Raw genomic sequence first — 21,467 nt, forward strand, 5'->3', positions numbered from 1 at the left:
GAAGCATTCGAGAGAAATAAAATGACTAATTCCTAATCTCTCACCGTTCTGTAAACGTATGCAAATAAAGCACAAAGACGTTCCTGTCCACTTTGCATTTGCTGTGGTAATTTATTTAACAAGATAAGCTTAACAGCAACACATAATTTTCAGTTGAATTTTTATTTTCACATTTAATATTATCAAAGTACACAATTTTGAATTTTATAATTTGAGATGCAATAAACTTTATTCTGTACACATGTGGAAACAGCCTTCATGTGAATGAGCCATCACTGTTAGAGTTCTCTAAATGTTCTGCAATGTTACAAGTTGCACCATGTGGGTCCTTCACAGTTTCACAGTTCGATGTCAGCCTCTGATTATATGGCATAGTCGAAAAACCCAGGACTCTGGCTCTCCAGGACTCCACTTATGCAACTCTGCCTTGAGACTTTATTTATTTATTTATTTTTTGGAAGATGACTGACGGCTTCTCAACATTTCTTTCCTCGGCCAAAAAAATCTGTTCCCTTTAAGGCCACAAGAGGGTGTTGTTTCAACATTCCCCTTTGTATCTGTGTAATTACACGCTGGCAAATTCCAGGAACTGGCAGCACAGACAAGGTAATCATCAGTGACAGCGGACATCAACTGTCTTTCGTCTGCAGCCGCTGTTGTTGGAACAGGCTTGGCACTTGGCCTATCTGTGCGCAGAGGCCTGGGTATCAGCAGTTTGCTGCAGGGTGGATATGACACATAGTGGACTGTGTCTGTCAAAACAAAGAGGGGATTTGTCAGGAATTCCAACCACAGGAAAGATGACCCAGTGGAAGTGAACCCTGGCCTTCAGCCACAGTGCTCCCATAAAGGCCACGCTACTGACTCCACTCAGGGCTCTGGGCCCTTTCCCTTTCCTCTTCCCGCAACAGCTTTATCAGCTGGAGCCTTTACATTCAGAGCCGTCTCCTCGCTGCTTACTTCTGAACAATGTCACTGCTTTTGACTTCCAGTAGATTACTCCCCCCCAAAAAACAAAAGATTTTATAACAAAGTCTTTACAGTCTGTGAGATCGTGTAATAGTCACGAGGTGGAAAACCTTGAACTGTTCACGTTGTTCTCGCAAATGTATGACAAATATCTGAAAATAAAGTACTCACACAAATGAAAACATCTGTTGAAGAGTAGACAGATCTGAGGTAAAAGGGCCAAAATAAAGATCACTTACAAAACATATTCAAAGTATGATCTGTATCAGATTCTGACCAAAGTCACATCCTTTGGTAAGCCATGGAAGACTAAATACCCATCTCAACTACCCATTCAAATTTGGGTACAGATGGTATTGAGTTACAGATTAAGTTAATACCATTAATTTTATGAGACGGACTATTAAAATGGAAGGAATGAAGTGTTCTCATGCATGTCCCTGAAGTGTCAATGGTTATTCAGTTTCATGATTCTGCTATTTAAAACTGCACAGACAAGGCAAATTTACATTGATTTATATGTGTTCCATTTCTCCCCATCAGTGTCATTGCCATTGACACAAACCGGTGGAATGAAGCTTGCTAATTTGTCGTAGCTGCAGTAATCAGACCTTGTGGTTCAGGTTCACAGAACTGGCTATGCTGGTGAGAGTGCCAGTACTGTTTATAGCCATCTTCGTAACCAGTCGATGAAGACTCCACTTCTTCACTGTCTGCCTTTGTCTGAGCTGTGTCACAGTCCCAAACTTCAGCATAGCTATAATCCATACCGTCGATTTTGCCCAAGTGAATGACCGCACAGAAAGGTGATTTAAAAGACTTCGACACTGGGGAGGTTTTTCCTTTCTGTTGAAGAGCACAGAGCAGTAAGAATTAAAATGACCAAAAAGGAAAAAAAACCCAGCATAAAATAGCAACTATCTGAATCACGTTATCTTCCAATTCATTCTGTTCTGGTCAACTGTTTACTTTTCAACAAACTAGTACAAAAAAACCCAAACATCTTCAACTGTATTTTGGTTCTGACATTTTGAAATACATTCTGTGAATGTAGATTTAAAAAGCCCACTTTAGCATACATGCATCATCTTTTTTCACTGATGGGAGTAGACACGGCTTACCTGCCAAAGCTGCCCAGGGTACCAGTTGGACAGACTGCTTTTGGAGGGGTCTGGAACATTTGGGCAGATGTAGCGTTTCAACCTGATGGATGAAAACACTAAGCATGTTTTCAACACTCTTCAGTTCAGTTTAACTACAGTTAAGCACAGTGAAAGTGAGATTATATTAACAGACTCTGTAGACCCTGCAGTGGTATTCAGTATATGGTGCATTGTCATGAACATATCAAAACAATGGGAGGATATATCACTCACCCAATCCTCAGTATTAGAGACATCAGCACAAACACTGCAGTGCTAATGACACACCACAATATGGTTATGACTGGTATATCTCCTCTTCCTTTCTCATGCGTGCACACACACACGCGCGCACGTGCGCACACACACAGGGTAAACATACAAAAAGAAGACAAATGAAACACAAAAAAACATTAAAACTCTGTGTTCACACATACTTTTAACAAACTGAAATTTTGTGTGTGGAAGGAGAAATGTGTATGCATGAAAAACAAGCCAGTATGATTTGAATTTGAATTCTGTAAATCTGAATTTTATTGCATATTTTGAAACTGTACATCAAGTTTTGAGGTATACAATGGTGTCTACCCATTTTCTGATAGCTGATTAGCTGAAATGGAGAAAATTCAAATGACAGGATACAAGTTGGATTATATCAAATTCAATTTGAAAACATGACATATACAGTTTCAGGTCATGCAGTAAAACTCAGTTGCACAAAATTTAAATTTAAATCATAATTGGCACATTTTGTCATTCCATACTAGTGCCCCTCAAAACCAAATCTCAATATCAACTTTTGGGGTTTATTTGAAGCAGTAAATCTTATTTCGTCCAAACATGCGAGAGGATATGACAGGTGGGAGATGTGGTTACTGTAGACAGATGAATGCATAATCTCTGTGCATACCGACAGCCACAGTAATCCACGGACCTTCAGTGCCTCCTGCCTCTGTGTAGGCCTTAACACGGATATTGCACTGCCCAGATAATCCTGTTAATGTGAACTGGTGGACAGAGCCATCCAATATCAATGCTGTTTGACAAAAAAAAAAAAAGATGATTTAAACATCATCTTACCATACTTTTCAAACACAACAACTATGCAACATAAAATACACATTCTTTATGTGTATAAATTCTGCATTAAATTCATTCATACATTTTCAAAGCCACTTATCCTAATTAAGGGCGCAAGGTATTGGAGCCTGTCTCAGCACTCATTGGGTGAATGGCAGGGAAACACCCTGGACAGATCGCCAGTCCATCGCAGGGTAGACACACTCACCTACAGGCAATTTAATGTCTCCAGTTCACCTAACCAGCATGTCTCTGAACTGTGGTGGGAAACCAGAGCTCCCGGAGAAAACCCATGCAGACACAGGGAGAACATACAAACTCCACACTCCCCACCCGGCCGGGAATCGAACCTGGGACCTTCTTGCTGTGAGGTAACAGCGCTACCCACTGCACCACTGCACTAAATTGTTTAATTAAAAAAAGTAAGTGTGCAAAAAGTTTGGCCCTTACATTTATTTCTTCCACCAGTGTTGTACTCTAGAGAATAGTGATGGATGAAACCGCGTTGTTTGTCAATTGGCAGGGGATCCCATCTGAGAGTCACACTGCTGCTGCCAATATCCAGCACTACTACTGCTGGACCAACAGAGGGCGCTGAGAAACACATACAAAAAAGAACTTTGTGAGTTCACACTTGTAGTTCAGTTTCCTTGGACCAGACCAACTTAAAAGAAAAAAAAAGAAAGAAAGAAAGAAAAAAAAAGATACATTGCTGCATTTTAGTTCTTGAACACTTAGGTTTTCCACTGATATTTACCATTAACCAAAAGTTGTGAACAAATACATCAAAATGCCACGTGGATGAAAAAAAATCATGCGCTGATTGGATCCAACACCAGTACCAGAACTCAATGTGTGAGATTGCTACTATTATCAAAAGAACAAGGTATGCCTGCATAGTCTTTTCAGTGCATAGAACTAAACCTGTCCGATACCTCACAAGTACATATTATTGTCACGCTGGTGGTGTGGTGCAGGACCCAAGTGCAAAGACACGATGGTTGACGGTGAGAAAACAGAAGGCTTTACTTAAAATGAAGACCAAAATACAGTGCAAACTAATAACAAAACCGATAACAAAGAGGTGCAGCGTAACTGTTGTGCAAACTAACACAAACAACGATAGACCACACAAGGACCCAGCAGACACTTCTGTCTCCCAGGCAGAGACGGCTCCAGCTCCTGACCTGGGTGCGGCGGGGCTCCCTCTCTCGGTAGGTTCTCCAGCCCCTAACCCGGGGGGGGGAATTTTTTGGGGGGGGGCTCCCAGCCCTAGACCCAGGCACCACATGGACTGTGGTGCTGGGCCCAACCATCTCTAGGGCTGTGTCCGCTCCTGGGTCTCCTGTCTCTGCCACCCTGAATCCCCTGAATCCCCCTCTTCGAGCAGTGACTCCGAAGGAGGATGGAGGATGCGCTGCCCAGCGCGAGGAATGCGCTGCCCGGCGCACCATGGAGGGTGCGCTGCCCAGCGCGAGGAATGCGCTGCCCGGCGCACCATGGAGGGTGCGCTGCCCAGCGCGAGGAATGCGCTGCCCGGCGCACCATGGAGGATGCGCTGCCCGGCGCGAGGGATGCGCTGCCCGGCGCACCATGGAGGATGCGCTGTCCTGCCCTGTTCCTGAGGCCGCTTTCCCGGCCCTGGTCAGCTCCCATGCTGACGCCCTGTCCAGGTCAGCTCCCATGCTGACGCCCTGTCCAGGTCAGCTCCCATGCTGACGCCCTGTCCAGGTCAGCTCCCATGCTGACGCCCTGTCCTGGTCAGCTCCCATGCTGACGCCCTGTCCTGGTCAGCTCCCATGCTGACGCCCTGTCCTGTTCCCGAGGCCCTTTCCCCGAACCAGCTCAGCCCTCTAGCCGACGTCGAGGCTGTTTGAAGAGTTTGCTCCGTTCCTGTTCCTCTGCCGGTTTGGAAAATCTGTTCCAGCCAACCCCTCACCTGCTCGGCCGCAGAGGGGGCCCGTCGGCTGCAGCACCTTCGGTCATCCCTCTGTGCGCCCCCCCACCCACTCGGTCTGTTCTGGACTTTGTTTTTCTTTTGGGCCGTCTGGGAGCCGCCCCTTAAGGGGGGGGCTCTGTCACAACCTGCACCGCCATTTTGGACTTTTGTTTGACATGTCTTTGTGCTCCTGTTCTCTGTCTGTCTCCGCCCCTCACCTGTTCCCGTTTGTCTCATTATTACCTTGTTAATTTCACCCAATCCTGTTTTGCCCTGTTCAGTTCTCCTTCTATTTAAGTCCTAGTGTTTGCCTTGTACTTTGTCTATCGTTGTTTGTGTATTTTGCGCACTGTCTTGCTGCACCTTTTTGTTATTGGTTTTTGTTCTAGTTTTATTTGTACTTTGATCTTCAGTTCAAGTAAAGTCCTCTGTTTGTCACCTTTAACCATCGTGTCTTTGCACTTGGGTCCTGCACCACACCACCAGCGTGACAATTATCAGGATTTTGTCAGTGTTTTCTGTGGTAAACACAAAATCTAGTGTGTTTTAGAATCATTGTTTTTCAATATTGTTTTTTTTAGAATATTGTTTTTCACACTTTACACAAACCACACCAGAGTTTGCTTGGAAGCAGTCCTAAAGTGATCTGCTGTGATTTGGTGCACACCAGAGATTGAAAGGCACCATTCACACTTGCTCAAACAAACTGCATAGACAGAGAAATCACACCAGGGTTTGGTTGTATCAGACCAAACGTGTCAAGTGTGAAAATGCCTTTAGTTGACCATTCTTCTCACAGTAGAGTGCACCATGATCTTATAAATTAAGGCACGTTTATTTAACCGATAGTTGCAACTGGTTAACTCATTAGGTAGCCTGTTAATGGACAACATAGGCTTCTTATTGTTTATGGGACCAAAATATTGTGTGATAGAGTCCAAACTGTTCCTAACCACACACATATGCTTCTAATGATGAAATTCAAAAAAAATATTTTTTCCTCGAAAATATGTTTTTCAGTCTGATTCTTCAGGCTCACACGCTGCTAATCTTCTAATGTAATGTAGAACAGGACAACAATCAATCCACATCAGTAATGATAGAAACAAAATGCACTTTTTGCTGACTTTTTTCTTTACATGAAATCACAAATGAAAGAGCATAACAGTTTAGGTTAGTGACCACAGATTAGTGTGATATTGCAGCTCAGGATGTGGGTTCACTAGGAGTGCTGCCAATGGCTAAGACACGCCTTGCAGCAGCAGATATATCTTAGTTTCACAAAATTACTGTTCATCTAACTCAAATGATCTAAAAAGTAACGGAGCAAAACCAAACAAAAAGTGTTACATTCTGCCTGCTGTACGCTGCAGTAAGAATAATTACAGCCGTTCAATTATGTACTCGTCCCTGCAAAAAATGTTAGGTGACTGACCTCCTTGTCTGGTGAACGTAGTAACTGTGGATTTGGCCCTAGGTACTGTTCCATAGACAGCAAGAACAGATACATTGTATGGTATCTCAGGCTGAACACCATCTGGAATATACACACACATACACAGCACATAGAGTGAGAGAGAGAGAGAGAGAGAGAGAGAGAGAGTCATCCATCAAACTGATAGCAAGCCTATAAAAAAAAAAAACAGCAAATGAGCATGTAAATAACTACTGAAATATAGATAACCCAGAACACATATGAGAACAGATTACAGGTATGCTCATGTGCAGAGCGTAGGCGATTGTAAATCACCACTCTGTTGTGAAACATGTAACTCAATTAAGCAAAAAGTTCCAGAATATTCCAAGACAATCCGAAACATTTCCAGAAAACACTGTCAATCATAGATTCCTTTCACTCACTGGAAGAGATAACAGAATAACAAAAAGTTTTCTGCTCTGCTTGTAAAACACTGATTAGCTTCCTTGTTGACAAATGATAACACATTCATGCTTTACTATTATCTGACATAGCAGATAAAGGAATTGTGCAACACTTATTTGCCTGTACACAATGACCATACACCCCATAGACATGCATGCAACTCTAAAAAGGTATTCATTACTAATAAAGATTGATGCATAAGGACCCTTGTGTGCCTCATGAATGAAATACAGAAGTAGCAGCTGCTCACCTGTGATAACGAAGCTTCTAACAGATCTGTCTAGTCTTTTCCAGTGCAGACCAACACCTGAAGTGTCAAGTAGACAAAACCATTCCACAACAAAGCCACTCATTGATTGGCCAATCGTATCTGTCCATTGCACCTCCAGGCTGAAGTCACCCAGTGGAGTGACACGGATAGGAAAAGGTAATGAGGGAACTACAAAGAAGAAAAATGTGCTTAGAAAACTGTCAAAAAAAGGGATAAATAACTACTAATCAAAGACACAATCCCAGAGGTTTCATCTCAGGCCATAGGCTGTAAACGGGATTCAATTATATGCTAAATGTAGAAAAAATGCTCTTCAACATGACTTTGATTCTGCGCCTATACAATGTCACCTGTTTTTAAAGAGCCTGGGATGTGTAACTGGGCCAAAGGGGATGTCCCTGCAGAATTGAATGCAGTAAGAGTACAGGTGCAAGGCAGGCTGGGGGCACTGAAGACACAGGAAGTACTGGAGCCATTCAGGGGTGCACAGTCCCATTGCGATTTGTCTAGCTCACTGCTGCACGATGCATCATAATGCAAAATTTGAGCATTAGCCAAAGGCCACGGCACACGCTGTTTGATAAAAACAGAAAGACAAAACTTCACTTTTTTTTCCCAAACTCATGACAGAGTCAGCAGAACTAATACAGGATGTCTTTGATCAAATGAACATGATTGTTTTTTCTCTGGTCATGGCATGAAAGTGCATAGTTAAACAAAGCGCAAAAAGACTGAAAAGACCAGTGCAGCTTATTTCCAACGGCTGTGAGAGAGTCAAACTTCAGTATTTCACATGGATCTCTGTTTAGAGTTGATAAGGTTTCTAGACAACTGCTTCCAATTAGTGCATATTCAACAGAATTTCCCTGCAGAAGGGAGAGACTTTCCCTGCCTATTTACTGCACTAATATCCCAGATTCTCTATTTCCCTAGTGATCAGTTTTAAATCTGGAACAAATTGATCCAGCACTTCACAGTCTCAAGTCAAATTAAAGAACAGATCAAATTATTATTAAATAAGTTAAGGTACGACACTAATGGGACTATACATCTTATTAAGCTGAATAATTACTATAAGCTATGTTTTAAAATGGTCTGAACTATGAGGTTCCTTCCCCATGTATTGATAGGCAGTGTGGTGCAGTGTGCCAGTGTCTATCCTACGTCATGCCTTGGAAAGAGAACATTAGTTTTATGACTATCGAAACAGGGGCAGCTGGTGCTCTTTCTACAACAGGAAAAGGTTACAAGTTCCAGTGCATCCAGATTTACGCTTGTGAACACATGGATTATCCTGAATTCAGTCACGCTTTAATCTACATTGTCTGATCATTTTCTTCTGTCTATTTTGACAAGACATTGATAAAGACCCTTAGACTCACATGTTTTTCTAAACCATAGGATGTAAATAGTGTTATCAATACAATATAATTCTAATAGAGTTACTGTAAATAGCATTACCTTCCACAGGAGAGTGATGCGTCTCATTCCTTCTAAATTCACAGGTTCAATGTGTCTCCACATCTCAGGAGCTGCAGCAGGAGCTGACAGGGTAGAAAGGAAAAGACAAGTCTGTGAGGCTCTAAATTCCTTAGGCCCAAAGCTGTTCCTCATGTAGAACCACACTATGGACACTTGTTACAATTTACATGTTTGTGGTTTGGTTCAACAAGGCGAAGATCTTTTCACCTGCCAAAGTCTTCTCATCATGCCCACCTCTCCCCCTCACCTGCTTCATCTGTGGACGACTGCACACTGGGACTCCACGCGCTCCAGTGTCTGTCAGCTCGTTTGTCTTGGGCACGAATCCTCACTGTATACGTGGTACCTGGCCAAAGTCCACACAATTCTTTAGGGTCCTCCTGAATGGGTATATTCACAGTGTGGGGCCGGGGCTATAAGACAATACAGATACAAAACACCATGTTCTTCAATCCATCCAAACCCAATAAACCAAGAGGCCAGTTTATTGGTACACCACTTCATTCACAAAAATGGATCGCCAACAGTCAATCACATGCCCGTGGCTTGCTATGTAAAATACGTAGGCAGGCACTGAGGAATCCAGTTACTGTTACTGTTTGACTGAATGGGCAAAATGAATAACCTAATTGATGTCAAGGGTGCTGGTTCAAGAATCTCCTGTGCTTTTCATGCACAACACAGTCAAAGGTTTAATGAAAACGGGGAGAAAAAAAAGAAGCATGCCGTAGGCAGAAGTCCCATGGTGAAACAGCTTGTTGATGAGATGTTGCTGGAGATTTGAAAGAGCTGCGTAAGCAAAGAGGCAAACGACAGCAAAAGGCAGAACTGTAGTTCAGCATGCATTAATTGTCATAGCTTGTCATGAATGGGCTATAGCAGTGGCTGATCACACAGGGTTGCGCGGCTGTCAGCTAAAAACAAGAACGAAACAGCACTGGTTAGTGTGTGATCACCTACATGGAGCAAATGAGGAGTTGAGAAACATTTGAAGTCATCCTGGTTTCTGCTGCATCATGCTTGATGGATTTATTCAGGACGTATGATAAGCAGCGTGAATCTATAGATTGATTCAGCCTAATTGGTAGCTGTACCGGCAGGAGGGGCTGAGGAATTTTTCCTCGCTATACAACAAGTTTGGTGAGCGACGTTTGAATGCCAAAGCATGTCTGAACATTTCTGTTACTCAGATGCATCTCTTCTCCTTGATAGTCCCAGCAGGACAGAAGCACTTTCTCACAAAGCACATACTGCTTCTGATTGCATCCAGTCAGCACGGACCGACATCCCTGAGGAATGCTTCCCCCATTGACTAGAACCCATGCTATTCTGGAGGCATAGAAGATCCAACCTGGTGCTGGATGAATGTATTTCACTAATTGACCGTGTAGTGCATTTTTCCTCCCTTTTAGAGGCTAAATTATTCCATAAGCATGAAAGGACGCACACATGCATGGGGAGAAGGATAGTTCAGACCAAAAAAAAACTACAGAGCGATAATCACAATCAACGCCATTTTGTTCCTCCACAAGGCACTAAACCAGATGCTACTTCCTTCACCCTTTTATAAGTTTAACTGTGCATGTGCATAAAAGTCCACATAAAGGGAATTGTGTATAGAGTTGCTTAAGGCAAGTATGGGGGCTTCAGACCTGTTGAGGTGTGCTGAACTCTAACTGGAGGACTCCATGTCTCCACTCCTCTTTTAGACTAGAAGGTATATGAGAGGATGTTAGTTTACTCCACCCCACACGCAGACATCTGGGCCTCCCTGGTAGCTTTTCAGCCCAGATCTTTTCCAGAGGATACAGCTTAACTGCTCAAAAAATACGCAGCAAAAAGAAATGAAGGAGAGAGAGAGAGAGAGAGAGAGAGAGAGAGACAAAGATGTGGATTAAACAGATGACACGCAGTTTTCCGCATGTAATTATATACTCAATTCACTCATTTAGTGGGTGAATTCACCTCACTAGAAAGCTAAGGTACTTGGGAGACAGTACCATCCAAGATGCCATTGAGACATCGCCGGGGTGACCTGATACTTCCTCTGGGTCCGTGCGCCAGCACATCCACGCAGTAGAATCCTCGCACTGTATCGATGGTCACTGAACAGGAAGTCGCCTTCGTAGTACAAGAGCCCATGGCCTGAAAGAAGGCGCCATTCTGATCCACAGTTCTGGTCAAAACCATTTGACACATGTGCATCAGTCAAATTTTAAAAGAAGAAAATGTGTTCATTTAAGAAATTGTAAATTATTAAGGAACAAAAATGTTTTATGTATTATACTTTGTTTAGTCTGTGACTCCACAGAAATCTTTGAGGAAGAAAAAAAAGAGAGCCTTATTATTTCTGTCTGCTTCAAAAGACTCTTGGTAATACCTTATAAGAGCAAGAAACATATGGAGAAACAACTTAGTTGTGGAAGCAGATAGCTTTCTTACAGGATCCCTCTCTAAGTCCTCAAACACTAAAACCAAAACTAGCCTTCAGCAAAGGTAAGCATTATATAAGAAGTCCTCCATGACATATACTTTCATAAACTAAGCAGTATTGCTGATTTCAAATACTGATATTTATCACAAATCAGTCCCTGACTTGCTGACTTGTATAAAAACTTGCATGCAAAGTGCTCCTTTTTTTTTCCTTCTTCCTCTTTTTTTTAAAAACACGTCAGTTTTCTGATCAAAGCTAGGTTCTTAAAGGTAAAAGGCCACGAGATCTGTCCATTTATCTGGAACAGGTATTTATAAATAGGTCTATGTCTTCATCACCTCAAGATGTCAACCTGTATCAGTTTTCAGATCAAAGCTAGGGGCACCACTTCCCTTCCTGCCGTACCTTAGCCTTCTCATCTCCACCCGCTCTTCCTGTTTATAAGACCGCTGCTAACATGAATGACATATGAAAAGTTTACCTCACAGTGAAACACTTACTTGTTCATTCAAAGTCCTGTTCCCTTTCTCATTTGGTCTGAATGCTATAGCATGTTTATTTTAATGCAATTTGACTCCAAACCCTCTGATATCCCCATCTTTGGCTGAGAGTTTTGGGCTCCATTAATATTACCTATCTTTTAGTTCTTAAAGGTAAAAGGCCTCGAGATCTGTCCATTTATCTGGAACAGGTATTTATAAATAGGTCTATGTCTGCATCACCTCAAGATGTCAACCTGTATCTGTTTTCTGATCAAAGCTAGGGGCACCACTTCCCTTCCTGCCGTACCTTAGCCTTCTCATCTCCACCCGCTCTTCCTGTTTATAAGACCGTCGCTAACATGAACGACATATGAAAAGTTTACCTCACAGTGAAACACTTACTTGTTCATGCAATGTCCTGTTCCCTTTCTCATTTGGTCTGAATGCTATAGCATGTTTAATTTAATGCAATTTGACTCCAAACCCTCTGATATCCCCATCTTTGGCTGAGAGTTTTTGGGCTCCATTAATATTACCTGTCTTTTAGTTCTTAAAGGTAAAAGGCCACGAGATCTGTCCATTTATCTGAAACTGGTACTTATAAATAGGTCTATGTCTTCATCACCTCAAGATGTCAACCTGTAGGTCTACGAGAATTACAGCATAAAAAAAGCTTGTTTAGTGCTAGGTTAATAGGATAGCTGTTCTGGAATGAGTTAGTCACAGAGATATTTGGCACCGCCCCCAAAGAAGCTGACGGCTAGTGACTCATTTAATGCCTTATTTTTAAAAGGGAAAATTCCACAGTCATCCAGAGAGCACTAAATAGAAATAGTAATTGCAAAAACATTAAAATCTCTGAATTTGATGGATTCTTGTAGCTTTCTGGAGCTCAGCAGATAGCAGCATAAAATAACATGATGCACTTGTTCTTCATTGTGGATTTTTAGCAATGAGTAAAAGATATAACTGTTTAAATTTAGTACCATCATGTAAACATGACATGTCAATGTGAAACATTGTCAACAGGAGTCCTAATGATTCAGACTGTTCTCTGACCATCTAAAGAATAAATTAGATAAGTGTGAAAGGCTGAATGAAATGTTTTCTGGAAGGCCACACAAACACAACAAATCAGGACAAACACAACAAATCCAGTTTCTCAACTTGGACACTACTCAGTTGAGAAATGTCTGTTGGACGTCTACAGCAGACTGAACAGGGTATGAGCACCACCTTACCTGTTGACATTTAAAGTATAATTGAAGATTTCCAATGCATTATTCCCTGGCTCCCAGTGGCAGGTGATATTGGCGTGCTCCATGAGCTCACACTGGCTGATGACAGGTGTCTGTGAAGGGGCTGTAAGCGTACACATGGGATTACTGAGAGAGGTGTCTGTGAAAGCCAGATGAACACATAATGAATGAACTGGACATCATCAACAACAGCTCTGGTTATTAATCAAAAGTTTGCACAGACACAGCACGCAGTCCAGTATTAGGCAGCGTGTATGTCGGCCTATCAAATATTAATTAGTTTAATTTCGGTAAATGTTCACTTTTACCACCGTTTTAAATTGAGATGACAGGAGAGGTAAAATCATCATCGCTACATATATTATGAGATCAACGTCAACCCTTCAACATGCTTGTTTTACAGACCAAACATAAACTACTTGCGAAGCATTTAAGCTACATATCTAACGCACGTGATTCAACTGAAAATAATGACATGCTTAAAATACATGCGCAACTGACAGCAAACAATACCGAACTAAATCTGTTTAAATTCAGAGATGAACGTAAAATCCTAACTAAATAGGCCTATTCAATAATATCAAATCTTTCCTGTAAATATGATCCTGGAGTATACTGTCTCATGACAGTGACCACAGACACAAATCTGAAACAAACAAACAAACAAAAAACATTCTCTTACCTAAACCAAAAATCATATGTACTGTAGAAATCCATGTCAAAAATCGGATTAAGAGGTCCATTCTATCCGGTAACACCGCTTTTCACACCTGCAACGGACCGACACTGTCACACGAAGATCTCATATGAATTCAGCTCATCCATAAAAAGAATATTGAAGAGCAATTAGATAATTTAATCAACAAATTAAGGGGGAAAACAAAACACAGTCGAGCGCAAAATAAATATTTTGAGTGTAATTTGCGACAGATTCTCTTGTAATTCGCTGATTTTCTCGTTGCAGGCTCATTCAACCGTCACATGATATGAATCTAGATTTGACACATGTGCATCGTCCAGCAGTAAGAGAGGAGGCAATGGTTGAAAAAGTTAGGACATTTAAAAGCTACAGGTCGTGGAGATGAACCTTGAAAACAGAAGCTGAACTGCTGTTTTTAAATCATTTGAATCATTCCAACAATGATGCATTGGAATACACCTACCCCTCATGTCTGGTTAAATGGATTTTATTTAGAGATAGGGTAGCCTAATAAACGTGTGATACGCAGATGGTAGATGTAAAAGAAATAATTATAAGTAAACAGTTACTTAACGTTTCAATCAATCGGCAGACTTTGATCGGCGCCCGCGCTGTGCTAAGTAAACGCGTCAGTTCCACTGTACCTGAGTTTTTACTTGGGATTCGTTATTCCTGGCGGTAGTCTGAAACAATATTGTAGCCCATGTTCAGAAGTGCGCTCACTTCTAAGTTTAAAAACGCTCCCAAAGCGACAAGGTCGTCAAACGTCTAAAACAGATGCTCTCAGGAATAAACAAGATAGTTTCACTTGTTTTGAAAGCCGCACACTAACACACTACCCTCAGGTAACCGCGTGCTGTCAGCAACCTGCTTACGTAGCCAGAGGTAGTCGCCGCCTCCAAAAGCAGATTTAGGTCCGGCCCGTGTCTTTTTATTGGCAACCGGTGGCGGTTCTGTCTTGTATGGCGCCCTGGGCGAACCCCCCCACCTCTTCAGGGAGCCTCCCCCCAAACAAAAACTGTGTATACCCTCCTCCAGCAGAAAAAGTCACCATTCTACACTTTCTGTAATTTTTATACAGACTTTTGGAACAACACATATAAATAATGATAATATTTAAAACTATATGAATAGAAAAATACATACAAAAATAAGGCTCAGAAATACAAAAAAAAAGAAGTAACAAAGAGTAATATCCATTTGTGTTGACTTGGCATTCGAGCATCAATTCATTACCCGATTATCCAGCACTATCCACTAAGAGTCAAGACTTTTCTCTTCACCTTGACGGTGTCCAGATCAGCGGCGCCGGAACGAGTTTCAAGGTGGGGGGAGCAAGAACACGGGGAAAACCCAGACCTGTAGGGGGGTCCGAGAGCATCCTCCCCCGGGGGAAAATGTTCTTCGCTCTGGCAGCTAAATGCACCATTTTCCCGCAGTTTGAGACCTCTAATGTGATGCAATCAGAATTGTCAGAAACACAGACACCGGAGCTGGAGAGCTGGAACCCTCAAAACACCAGCGGGACAGGAACGTATTTTCAGCGTCCAGGATAGCCTACTTTAGTTGGAATTACAAAGAAATTGTACTTTACAACCGAGTAATGCCTGTTGGTCATTCCAATTTCCCAAATTAACAAAATAAATTGCGCACAGCCAGTGAACGCTTCGCCTTTCTTCTTAAACATTATCATGTTACATACTTTGCGATCTAGACTGGCTGGTGGCACAAAGACATCATAACCGGGAGTAAAACATTAATCCTAAAATAATGTGGCTATGAGCTCCCTCGCTTACAAGCGAAAACGTGTTTCTGCTTATTCTCGTCCAGGGCTTATTGGATTAGCTAAAGAAAGACAAGTGACACCCCCCCAAAAAAAGATAGAAATATATCTACCTGCACAAATCAACGAGACTGTGCGTTGGAAGGGAGCTATGTAGGGAACTATGTTACCGCTGCAATGGTTAACTTCTCTCTACGTTTTCTCTGAAACTATATATTCACAGTATTATGAATGAACTGGGTTTATTTGGTAGCATTTCGTGGCATGACTTATCTTACTAATTGCATTAATACTGTACAAAGTTAGACGAGCTATTTTATGTATTCACCCGTTCCCCCTACCTCGGGCTTCCAGTGGAGAGACCTGAGGTCATCCGAACCCTGCTCCCCTCCATATTTGGTACTTCTGAGTGGGAGACCCTCCAAGGCAGTAGCCTACCTATCTCACAAACTAGAATCAGGGCGCCCACTCCAACAAGGTTAATTGACCCATACGATGACATGATGTAACTGTCGTAAAGGACAAACGAGCAAAAGAAAACTGATCGTGTAAATTTCACCATTCCGATTTTTTTTTTGTCCGGGCATCCCGTGCCTACCACAGCAAGATAACCCATGTCCCCCATGCCTAACATTTGTTGAGCTGGGCAACTCACTCCACCATAAGCGAGCCTCAAGTGAAAAGAGTCCGACCTCTAGACTTCCTGAGTGCTGAAATCACCAAACGCCATTCACTCATAGACCATAGTGGGTAAGATGTTATGCTCTGGTGAGCTTTACGTTGATTTGCAGTCTGTCTTTGTCAGTTTTACAGTGGATCTCAAACCAGTGTAGACATCAGAAACAAAGAGTGTGATTTTGACTGCAGTTGACCCTAACTAATTATCTCTTCCCCTCAGACTTCCATGCCCGTGCCAGCTTAGCCACAATTCTTCACCATCTAATTGAGCTGTCTTCACAACTTAAGTTAATGCGCCCAAACAATAACCCATTTTGAAAGTCACAAACATTTTCTCATTTAGTTTTGGTATCAAACATAACACGTGACCAGGTTTGCTCTACATTTTTATAAATGATCCTAAGCGAATGTTAATTGCTCGATAAACTGAGTAACCACACAAGCGTGGAAGCACCTGCTGTCAACTTGATCTGTAGCCCTAATTTACTCAAGTGTTTCCTTTATCTTGGTAGTGACCTGTGCGTGTTTATAAATCATTTGTTGTGTAACGTCACTATGGTTATATTTATTTTCCTTAACGAACATGCTCAATCATAGAGCCACGTGTAGCTAATGAAAGAGAAAAATTACTCTGAAATGATCAATAAAGTTTATTATTTCATTCAAATAGCCATAAAATATTCAGTTATCATTGTATTATAACTGCTGAAAGTGTCATCCATGAATTATAAATGCACTCATTGTAAAGTAACAATATTGTGCTTTTACATTGTGGTGAGGGTGTGCTTTGTTTAGCACTGACTGTGTCTTGTGACCTGTGCATTTTAAATTAACACTTGGTCATGAGATGCTGAATCCGTGTTGTTTCCATGTAAAGAGTGACTTACATTGGGGCTGTGTGTTGCTAGTTATTCTCTACCATGTGTCATTCATATGTAATAAGCAATTAACAGTAATTTGCAATTAAGAGAGAACTTATCTACAACTAAGTAGAACTGATTGTCCAGTCTTGTTCAGAAATCAAAATCCAATATGAAGGTCTTTCCTCGGTTTTTGGTAAAAATATTAAATGAGTGATTATGGCATTCAACGCTTATTATTTACAAATATCAGTTTATATTTTACCAAGAACATAATCATCCCTTACCCATCAAATAATCACATATCCTCTGCCTTTAAGAACATTTTATTATGGTAGTAAGATGATAAAGGACATGTCTGACAAATCAGTAAAGGTCATGGGAGAGTGAACTTGTTCCTAATTGGTCTTTAAGTTTTTCATCCTTCCTTCATTTTGCCTTGCATTTCCGAGGAAGTGGCATGCAAAGTTCCAGGACTCTGGGAGAGGCATTTGCAGAACGGGCAGCTGCATTGACACGGTAGGGGTCGTAACCCTGAAACAGAGCTTTCCTGGGTTTGGGTTGTGCCAAGACCTGCACCCTCTCACTGGCCACAGCTTTACGCGTGGACCTTGAGACTGGACATGTCACTGGTCTGTCCAACATGTACTGCGAGTGGTTTGACTTCGGTGCTGATGGAAATACAGAGAAAAAAAAACAGAGAGAGAGAGAGAAAGAAAGAGAAAGAAAGAGAGAGGGAGAGAGAGAGGGAGAGAGGGAGAGAGAGAGAGAGAGAGAGAGAGAGAGAGAGAAGGAAAGGCTAATTAGACCAAGTTATGTTATATGTAAAGTTTTGTTCTTGACCACTGAAACTTTCTAATAAAAAAATTAAACATGATTTTGCTGAGAGCACACTAGGGGACCTGTATTTCCTTGAACTATTTTGTTTTATAACATTCATAACTTTAATTGCTTGATTAAAAAAATAGAAAGGTAGCGAGAAATGTACTCAAAGGGAACACAGATCATATCCTTAATATACTCTCTAATTTGTTCTTCTCCTGTTTACTCTGCTATGTGAATTGATTATTATCTGCTATTTGATACTGCAGGATACATGGTTCCCTTATGAGATGAAGTGAGTCACGAACTGGCGAGTAGATGAATACGAGAGGAAGTGGAGCAAGGTGGTGCAGCGGTTATGGAGGCTTTAGAATCCTTCTGATTTGGGATCTTCTTCATCCTCTTTGGGTGAGCTAACTGGCAGATCCGCTGGCTGGCCTCTGCTGTACGCACTGCTACACTCAGCTGAGGTGAACAGAGAACACAGGGGAGTCCTATCAATTCTGCAAAAAAAAATGTTTCTGCAGAGAAATGTGTTTCTTTCTTCTTTTTTTTTTTTCCAATAACAGGAGCTAAGTACTTCTCTTGAGCTACACTCAGACGCTTGTGGGTTGAACTCATGACGTTAACTGAGTTTTAACTCAGTCTGAAATGTTCTTTTTGCAAAACACTTAACTCATCTTTCAGCTTTATATGCAGTATTTATAGAGGAAACTTTTGGTGCATACGATAAATACATAAATGACAATGCCATAACATTAGTTGTCTAAAATCAAACACCATGTGTTTAAATGAAGCTGCAGGTCAATTTAAAATAGAAGAAAGAAAGTTTAGGATACAGTAGGAGCCAAAGAAAGATAACTGATCATACAGGGCCTGCAGCTACTACATACAAAACGGTAGTCGATCGTACCTCAGCATAGATAACAGTTTGTGACTGCTGTGAAATCATGTACAGATAAACCCATTTTGAGCAGTATATACCTCAAAGGAAGCACTAGCCTAACTTTCTAAAATATACTCAGTTTTTACAGAACTCCAGATTAACCGCATACCGTGCAGTTTGGTTAGATTACTTATAAATATTGTGAATACCATTGTGGCATTGTACATCTCAGCTTCAACCACAGTTTATCAAAGTCTTGAAGACCCATTGTAATGCTCAATTTGGTGTGTAGTGCTGTATTAAAACCAAAACGTGCGGTTTTGTAGGAACAAATGTAAAAAACAGAATTAATAAAAAATGGGGGGCGGGGGGGTGTATGAACTCACTGCGGCCAACAGGGGGCGTTCAGGCTGCCATCCTGCAGCAGGCAGCCGTGGGAGGGCTAGATAGCGTACTCTGTCAGAAGGGCGAGCACTCAGAGCTGCTGTACTGACTACCCACACAGGAGACTGCCTAGGGGAACAGAGAGAAGGTGCAGTGAAACGACATCGTGCTTGTACCTCTCACTGACGTTATTTCATCACACTGCTAATATGTGTAATTCAAGATAAAAACGATTACCTGTTATTTTGAAATGTGGGGTCAAGTCGTTTACTCTCTGTTAGCTTTGACAGACGAGGTGTTAATACTGAGGGAAACCGAATTAAAATATAAAAAGAACAATTCGAGAAGTTCTTGGACAAACCAAGAAATGAGAAATCCAATAACTGATATCTCACCAAAGCTTTCTGCACGATTTATTTTTGCTGGAAGTTCATCCAGCCAGTACACGGAACGTCTGTAAATGAACAAGCCAGACAATGCGCTTATTGGCTAAGTAACTATGCAGCCCTCAGAGTTGTATCAAAAATATGCAAAACACCTCTAGGTGTCAATGCATGGCAGTTAGCCGAGTCAATTTATTGGTGTGTAAATGGAGTGCTCAGCCCCCCTTGTGGGGAGACTGCGACATATACCACACAAAATAAGGTCAAACACTCTAATGACTACATTGGACAGATCTAAGAGTAAATTGTAATAAACGATACATCTATTATTTGTCGTGACAAAACAAACAAAAAAGAATATCTTTTCATGGCAATGCAAAAAATGTGAATTTCCGTACTTTGGAAAGTAGTTAATAGACCTACAATGACAGCACTGATTCTTCATCATGTTTTGCATGGTCTAGATCCATTTTACTTTAAAACTCTGTGACTTTAGATGTGTGTTTGCTATTTCTGATAGTAACCATAATAACCTATTTTTTTCAACCTGTCAGGAAATTTGAGCAGATCAGGTTTGGGCTGAGCAAGTCGATCAATTCGAGCAATCCGAGCTGCCATGGATGAGCAGCAGTCTAGTGGCCGCATAGACCTAGAACAAATGTCAATAAAATAAATGTCAAAGTGCGCCACTGCGTATTTGTGTAAGCCTACGTGTTTGTTTTGTGTGTGTGTGTGTGTGTGTGGTGGTGGTGGTGGTGGTGGCGATGGTGGGGGGGGGGGGGGGGGGGGGGGGGGGGGGGGGCGTAGGCGGTTGAATAAATAAACGTAAAAAACCAACAAAAGCACTTTCACACATTTGTTCGAAAGGTAACTAAAGCCTAAAACGATTAGAATGGACGAACATAAATTGCAGCGAAAGCAGAATTAGGTCAGCTCTGAAAACCTTATTCGTTTATTCACTGAGCACGCTATCTTTCGACGAGCTTCAGGAGAAAATGTTTGCACTGATGTTTCAATCAGTTGGTTTACGTAATATTGGCGTTAAGAGAAACATCTGTAGAAGAGGGATTTTCACGAAGCTTACCTGATTCGCACCAGCGATAGAAGCGGTCTGGACACTGAGAAACTTCGCGGTTACTATAGCAACATGGGACACAGTAACCTAAGTCGGGTGGATCAAAAATGCATTCTACCATTAATCTTCTCTGTATCAGACGACCAATTTCTGTGCTATTCCTTAGGCGCTGTGGTAAAATCCTATGATCACTGTACAAACTGCAATATGATTTTTTTTTTTTGAATAAGCATCTCGCTGGGGACCGTTTGTACTGGCGATTTATTCTACATAACCTCTACGCATTAAACAAACAAACAAGAACAACCACAACTATAATAATAGTAATAATAATAATACAAGTTTATTTAGAGCCCAATATCATCATTTATACTCTCAAAGGGCTTTACATGTCCACAACAAAGTTAAATCAAAATTATATTATCCATAAGTTAGAGAGAATAGATAAGTCTGTAGTTTAGTTTTAAAGGTATGAAGAGAGTTTGCCTCCCTGATTTCTGTAGGTCGACTATTCCAGAGGAAGGGATAGCGGTAGGAAAAGGCCCAGTAACCAGTGGACTTCTCTCGGAACAATTAATAGTCCAGAATCTTGAGAGTGCAGGTTGCGAGGGGGGTTAAAGGTTGTAATTCAGTTGGGTAGAGAGGCAGGTGCAAGCCCATGTAGAATCTTATATGTCAATAAAAGTACCTTAAAATCTGCCCTTGCATGAATTGGAGCCAGTGAAGGGAAGCCAGGACAGGTGTAATGTGGTCAAACTTCCTTGTTGTGGTCAGAATTCTGGCAGCAGCATTCTGGACCAGCTAAAGACTTTTGGTACTAGAGACAGGCAGACCAGAGTGCAGAAGTGATATAACGGAGGTGACAAAAGGCAGTTTTAGTTGTATTTTTGATATGAGTGATTAGCGAGAGACTACAGTCAAAAATCACACCAAGGTTTTTAGCTGTAGAGTTTGAG

The 21,467-nt window shown here is 41.5% G+C and overlaps 2 protein-coding genes across 5 annotated transcripts; both read right to left on the minus strand.

Annotated features, from left to right (window-relative positions):
* Positions 1-341: 341 nt before the first annotated feature.
* Positions 342-14,490, minus strand: LOC115811724 (interleukin-6 receptor subunit beta). 4 transcript variants are annotated; one of them, XM_030774057.1, is made up of 15 exons: positions 14,285-14,490; positions 13,623-13,710; positions 12,923-13,043; positions 10,766-10,941; positions 10,418-10,581; positions 9,013-9,178; positions 8,745-8,827; positions 7,634-7,856; positions 7,263-7,451; positions 6,566-6,667; positions 3,642-3,785; positions 3,022-3,147; positions 2,346-2,433; positions 2,091-2,172; positions 342-1,815 (listed from the first exon to the last, which is right to left on the minus strand). In XM_030774057.1, the coding sequence occupies exons 2-15, from the start codon at positions 13,681-13,683 to the stop codon at positions 1,552-1,554; spliced, it is 1,989 nt and encodes a 662-aa protein (XP_030629917.1). In that variant the 5' UTR covers positions 13,684-13,710; positions 14,285-14,490; the 3' UTR covers positions 342-1,551. The 4 variants fall into 4 exon arrangements, with proteins under 4 accessions (XP_030629917.1, XP_030629913.1, XP_030629914.1 ...); XM_030774053.1 differs by having other exon boundaries at positions 12,923-13,079; XM_030774054.1 differs by having other exon boundaries at positions 12,923-13,079; positions 13,623-13,726.
* A 2,900-nt stretch (positions 14,491-17,390) lies between these two features.
* Positions 17,391-20,081, minus strand: spmap2 (sperm microtubule associated protein 2). Its single transcript, XM_030774667.1, has 6 exons — positions 19,984-20,081; positions 19,477-19,507; positions 19,291-19,403; positions 19,056-19,182; positions 18,092-18,248; positions 17,391-17,632 (listed from the first exon to the last, which is right to left on the minus strand). Exons 1-6 carry the CDS (start codon positions 20,079-20,081, stop codon positions 17,391-17,393), a joined length of 768 nt encoding a protein of 255 aa, XP_030630527.1.
* Between the last annotated feature and the right edge of the window lie 1,386 nt (positions 20,082-21,467).

The sequence above is a fragment of the Chanos chanos genome, chromosome 5, assembly GCF_902362185.1.
Source record: "Chanos chanos chromosome 5, fChaCha1.1, whole genome shotgun sequence".
Classification (NCBI taxonomy): Eukaryota; Metazoa; Chordata; class Actinopteri; order Gonorynchiformes; family Chanidae; genus Chanos; species Chanos chanos.

Bases quoted from the DNA above. Each gene is read 5' to 3' on its own strand.
- spmap2 (XM_030774667.1), bottom strand. From the start codon at position 20,081: ATGCGGCCACTAGACTGCTGCTCATCCATGGCAGCTCGGATTGCTCGA. The intron at 19,508-19,983 runs GTTGAAAAAAAT...GTTCATTTACAG, and splicing joins CTGCTCAAATTTCCTGACAG to ACGTTCCGTGTACTGGCTGG. The intron at 18,249-19,055 runs GTGAGTTCATAC...TGTTCACCTCAG, and splicing joins AACGCCCCCTGTTGGCCGCA to CTGAGTGTAGCAGTGCGTAC.
- LOC115811724 (XM_030774053.1), bottom strand. From the start codon at position 13,683: ATGGACCTCTTAATCCGATTTTTGACATGGATTTCTACAGTACATATG. The intron at 10,942-12,922 runs GTAAGGTGGTGC...GGTTTTGACCAG, and splicing joins TATACTTTAAATGTCAACAG to AACTGTGGATCAGAATGGCG. The intron at 7,857-8,744 runs GTAATGCTATTT...TTTATCAAACAG, and splicing joins GCATCACTCTCCTGTGGAAG to CGTGTGCCGTGGCCTTTGGC.